Genomic DNA, 4,722 nt, shown 5'->3' with positions numbered 1-4,722 from the left:
CAATTCCTATTTTGTTGAGTGTTTTTATCAGGAATGGATGTTGGATTTTGTCAAATGCCTTTTCTGCATCAATCGATATGATCATGTGTTCTTTTCTTTTTTCTTATTTATATGGTGGATCACATTGATCGTTTTTCTAATGTTGAACCATCCTTGCATCCCTGATATGAATCCCTCTTGATCATGATGTATTATCTCTTTGATGTGTTGCTGAATTCGGTTGGCTAGGATTTTGTTGAGACATTTTGCATCTATGTTCATGAGGGATTTTGGTCTATAGTTTTCTTTCTTAGTAATGTCCTTCCCTGGTTTTGGTATGAGGGTTATGCTTGTTTCATAAGATGTATTAGGAAGTTTTCCATCCTCCTCTATATTCTGGAATAATATGAGTAGGATTGGTGACAGCTCTTGCCTGAATGTTTGGTAGAATTCACCTGTGAAGCCATCTGGGCCTGGACATTTTTTTGGTTGGGAGTCTTGATGGCCTGGTCGATTTCTTCTTTTGTTATGGGTCTGTTCAGGTTTTCTACTTTACTCTGTGTAAGTTTAGGTAGGTCGTGTTCATCCAAATATGTATCCATCACTTCTAAGTTTTCAAATTTGTTGGAGTACAACTCTTCATAGTATTCTCTTATTATCCTTTTGATTTCCTTTGGTTCCGTTGTGATATCACCCATGCGATTTCTAATGCGTGTTATTTGTGTCTTCTCTCTCTTTTCTATTGTTAGGTTTGCCAATAGTCTGTTGATTTTATTAATTCTTTCAAAGAACCAGCTTCTTGTCTTGATTGTTTCTATAGTTTTTTGTTTTTTATCTCATATATTTCTGCTCCGATCTTTATTATTTCTTTTCTTTTGGTGGCTGTGGGTCCCCTCTCTTTGTCTGTTTCTAATTGTTGTAGAAGCCATGTTAATGTGATAATTTTAGTTCTTTCTTCTTTTTGGATGTATGCACTTATTGCAATAAATTGTCCTCTCAGCACAGCTTTCGCCATGTCCCAAAGATTTTGGTATGTTGTTTTTTTGTTCTCATTGATTTCGATTGATTTAACATGATGTTATTTATAGGTCCAGTTGTGAGAATTTTTTTTCTTTACATTGAGGTGAAATCCACATTGAATATTGTAGTGTGGTCTTTATCAGTAAGTATTAAGTCCTCTTCACTTACAGAAAGAAGGTTGTATCATCTGCATATCACAGGTTGTTAATGAGTCTCCCTCCAATCCTAATGAGAACTCAGACACTATGTTCTTTATATAATCCAGTTTCTTACATGTCATGTGGGTGATTTGAAGCAGTGTAGTTAATAGTACCATGTGGTTGTACTTCTCATGCATCCCTCACTGTGTTTGGTTTTATGTTTTAGAACCAGGCTATTGTCCTGTGAGACTGGGAATGACTACTGGAAGACTTCAGTCTGGAGTGAATACTCTGCAGGGGTTTAAAGAGGATAAAAGGAACAAAGTAACTCCAGGTAAATTATAGGTTTGGTGTATATATTGTTGTTGTTGTCAAGTGCTGTCGAGTCAATTCCGACCCATAGCGACCCTGTATAGGGTTTTCAAGGAGCAGCTGGTGAGCTTGTACCACTGACCTTGAAGTTCAAATGGCTTTGCAGTCTGGCGCATTAACCCACAGCGATAATTCTCCCTTCCTCTTCTTCTCTTTCTCAGGAAGAATAGTTACCATTCATTTCATTATCAACTATATTACTGATGTTTTTCACAACATCATTTAGGTATTTTATTTTAAAGAAACTGAAAAATTGTGTATTAATTTTCAAACTGAGTCAAAATTGGCATTTTTAATCCCTTCCCTCTCTTCTTTATGGGGAAAAATTCAGCTGAGTTTCACATGTATGTGGGGGAAATGCCTTAGTTTTATACACCTGTCACTTAATTGTAAAATTTGAACTCAGTAACCTTTCAATAAATAAGAAAGTAGATTGGGATGTAAGTTGAATAATATTGTAATACTTCATTTTTATTTTATTTTATTTTTTACCAACAGTGTTATACTTGAATTATGGACCCTATAGCTCTTACGCACCACATTATGATTCTACATTTGCAAATATCAGCAAGGAAGATTCTGATTTAATCTATTCGGCCTATGGGGAAGACTCTGATCTTCCAACCAATTTTAGGTGAGTCCCAGCTAGTCAATATTCTGAGTTTCACATTTTTCTAAAATGTGATTTGTGAATAGAGTTACAAAGTTATCCAAGTGATAGAAAGTGTGTTCAGTTATTTTTTCCCCACCAAAGTTTGCAGGCATTAAATAAGATTCTTAGTTATTATTTCTTTTTGTAGAAACTAAATATTTTGAAGTGATAGTATATGCATCCACCCAGCATTTTCTGATGTTGGCATTTTTGCAGTATTTTAATTCTTGAAAAATACTTCTTACTTAAAAGATTGCAAAAAATAAACCTCATCAAACTGTCCTTCTCATAGCACTCTCTATTCATGCTAGTTGTGATAATATATTACAGTGGCCACATAGAACTCAGACACTATACTCACAGTTATGAGGTTTATTAAGGAAGTTAATAGATTACAATTGAGGTCAGAAATGCTCAGAGCTCACTTCTTCCAATCAGCACAGCTTCTGCTCAGTCATGCCCATAGGCAGGCCTCTTTCTAATAAATGCTGATATGGTCAGCACTCCACCATAAGCCTCAGCCTGATTGTTTTTGTCTGTAGCTTTGTGTGGGTAAATAAACCTGTTGTTTTTATGGTAGTGTGCTGTCGAGTTGGTTCTTACTTTTAGTGACCCCATTTATGTTTCTGAGACTGTAAACCTTTATGGAGCAGAAAACCTCAACTTATTTGCCTGGATCGACTGTCAAATTCAAACTGCTAACCTTGCAGTTATAAGCCCAATGTATAACCCACTGTGTCATCTAGAGGCACTCCACTCTATAAGCAAGCATCATACCCAGATTCACTAAACTTTACATCTTCTATGGGCTGAGAAGTCCACTGCTCTCACTTATACTCTGACTCTTATATCTGCTGCTCCTACTGTTCTTCTGTTACTCCTCTGGTGTCACTTTTTTCTGACCTGGGTTGCAGAGGTTAAGCATGCAGGAATCTTGGATTCTAAAGGATGTACTCCAATCCTGGTCTTTGATGGTTATGAGTTTTCTCCTTTTTCTGAGATTGTTTATTTTATACTCAGCAGGGAAGCAAAATTAACCAATTCCAATTAGTCCTGTTAACATTCACTCACAACTTGTCTTGTATAATCCATTAGTATCTTCTTCCACCGTCTCCTACCCAAACCATCAGGAAAATAATTTCATGGGCATTTACAATGATAATGGCAGTAAGAGACATGTGAAATAATTGACTTCACCACAAACATACTGTATATTTTAACTAATACTGATATTCAGAAGCTTCTTACTTCAAAATGTTCATCTGTCATCTGCTCTATAACATTTTGATGTCAGTGAGTTGAGTTACAAAACGTAATCTGTTTTTGGAACCCATAGAGCATTTTCCCCTAGATATGAGGTAGGACATGGTGACTTGATTTCCTAAACAATCCACATATAAATCTGTTTGACCCATCATATACCACACAGACTTGTAGTCAGACTTAATCATCTCTTATTACATGTGTCTGGGGGAAGAGTCTCTCTGTATTCCTGTTAAAATGCTGAACAGTTTGTATTTCATCAGCAAAATATCAGCTCAATTTTCCTAGGATTCTGGCTCACAGTACGTTGAGCTTGGGTTATTGCCTCTTGGCGCACAGCTAAAGTAGTTTATCAACTTTCACTGTGAACAAGACAGAATTTAACCCTATAAATTAATCATTCCCCAATTTTCTGACGTGAATGGAGTTAAGCTTGTAGGAGAAAAGCCCACAGAACCTTCATTTGATGATGGGGCACAACTCAAAATGAAGAGAAAGAGCTGTAAACATCCATTGAAAATCAGAACATGGAATGTACGAAGTATGAATCTGGGAAAATTGAAAGTTGTAAAAAATGAAATAGAATGCATAAATATCCATATCTTGGGCATTAGTGAGCTGAAATGGACTGGTATTGGTCATTTTGAATCTGACAACCACATGGTTTACTATGCAGGGAATGACAAATAGAAAAGGAACGGTGTTGCATTTGTCGTCAAAAAGAACATCCAGATCAGTCATGAGGTACAATGCTGTAATATCCATGCACCTATAGGGAAGCTCTGAAGGCTTCTATCATGGAGGGCGGTGGTTAAACCATGTGCGAAAACTGCGCAGACCTGGTGGAGGTGTTAAATGAAACCCACACCACGGAGCTGCGGGCTGAGAGGTGTCTAGAGACCAGGTCGATGGGGAGACACTGCCTAGCGGGAAGAGACTGCAGGGGCCGGCCAGGCTGTCCTACCAACCCCGGATGCAAGAACGCCATACTAGCCTAACTGTTGGATCGTGGCTTTTGAGGCAGGTTCGACCAACTTAAGAGACCCACAAGCGCAGCCCAAAGCGTCTCACTACAACCCAGTCGCCCCTGCTGCGCTTCCGCCTCTTGATTGACATCCAAGGATGGAATTCCCCCCTTTGAGCCGGACTTAAGGGTCCTAGCACAAAGAGGTTCCTATTTAACAGCAAAGACGCAACCGCCACTTGTCTGTCTGTCATGCTGTGGTGGTTTGAATTGCTGTGATTCTGAGGGCTGTGCCACCGGTATTTTAAATAACCAGCAGGGTCACCCATGGT

The 4,722-nt window shown here is 38.2% G+C and overlaps 1 protein-coding gene across 1 annotated transcript in view; it reads left to right on the top strand.

Moving 5' to 3' along the window:
* The window catches only part of BRD7 (bromodomain containing 7), a 199,835-nt gene that overhangs the window by 165,189 nt on the left and 29,924 nt on the right, over nucleotides 1-4,722 (top strand). Inside the window, exons 10-11 of the mRNA XM_006876865.1 lie at nucleotides 1,366-1,473; nucleotides 2,010-2,145. Coding sequence (XP_006876927.1) covers nucleotides 1,366-1,473; nucleotides 2,010-2,145 — 244 coding nt within the window. The remainder of the gene's footprint in view (nucleotides 1-1,365; nucleotides 1,474-2,009; nucleotides 2,146-4,722) is intronic.

The sequence above is a fragment of the Chrysochloris asiatica genome, unplaced genomic scaffold, assembly GCF_000296735.1.
Source record: "Chrysochloris asiatica unplaced genomic scaffold, ChrAsi1.0 scaffold00422, whole genome shotgun sequence".
Lineage (NCBI taxonomy): Eukaryota > Metazoa > Chordata > Mammalia > Afrosoricida > Chrysochloridae > Chrysochloris > Chrysochloris asiatica.
The sequence above is the reverse complement of the archived record's forward strand: the minus strand, read 5'-3'. Positions and strand labels throughout refer to the sequence as shown.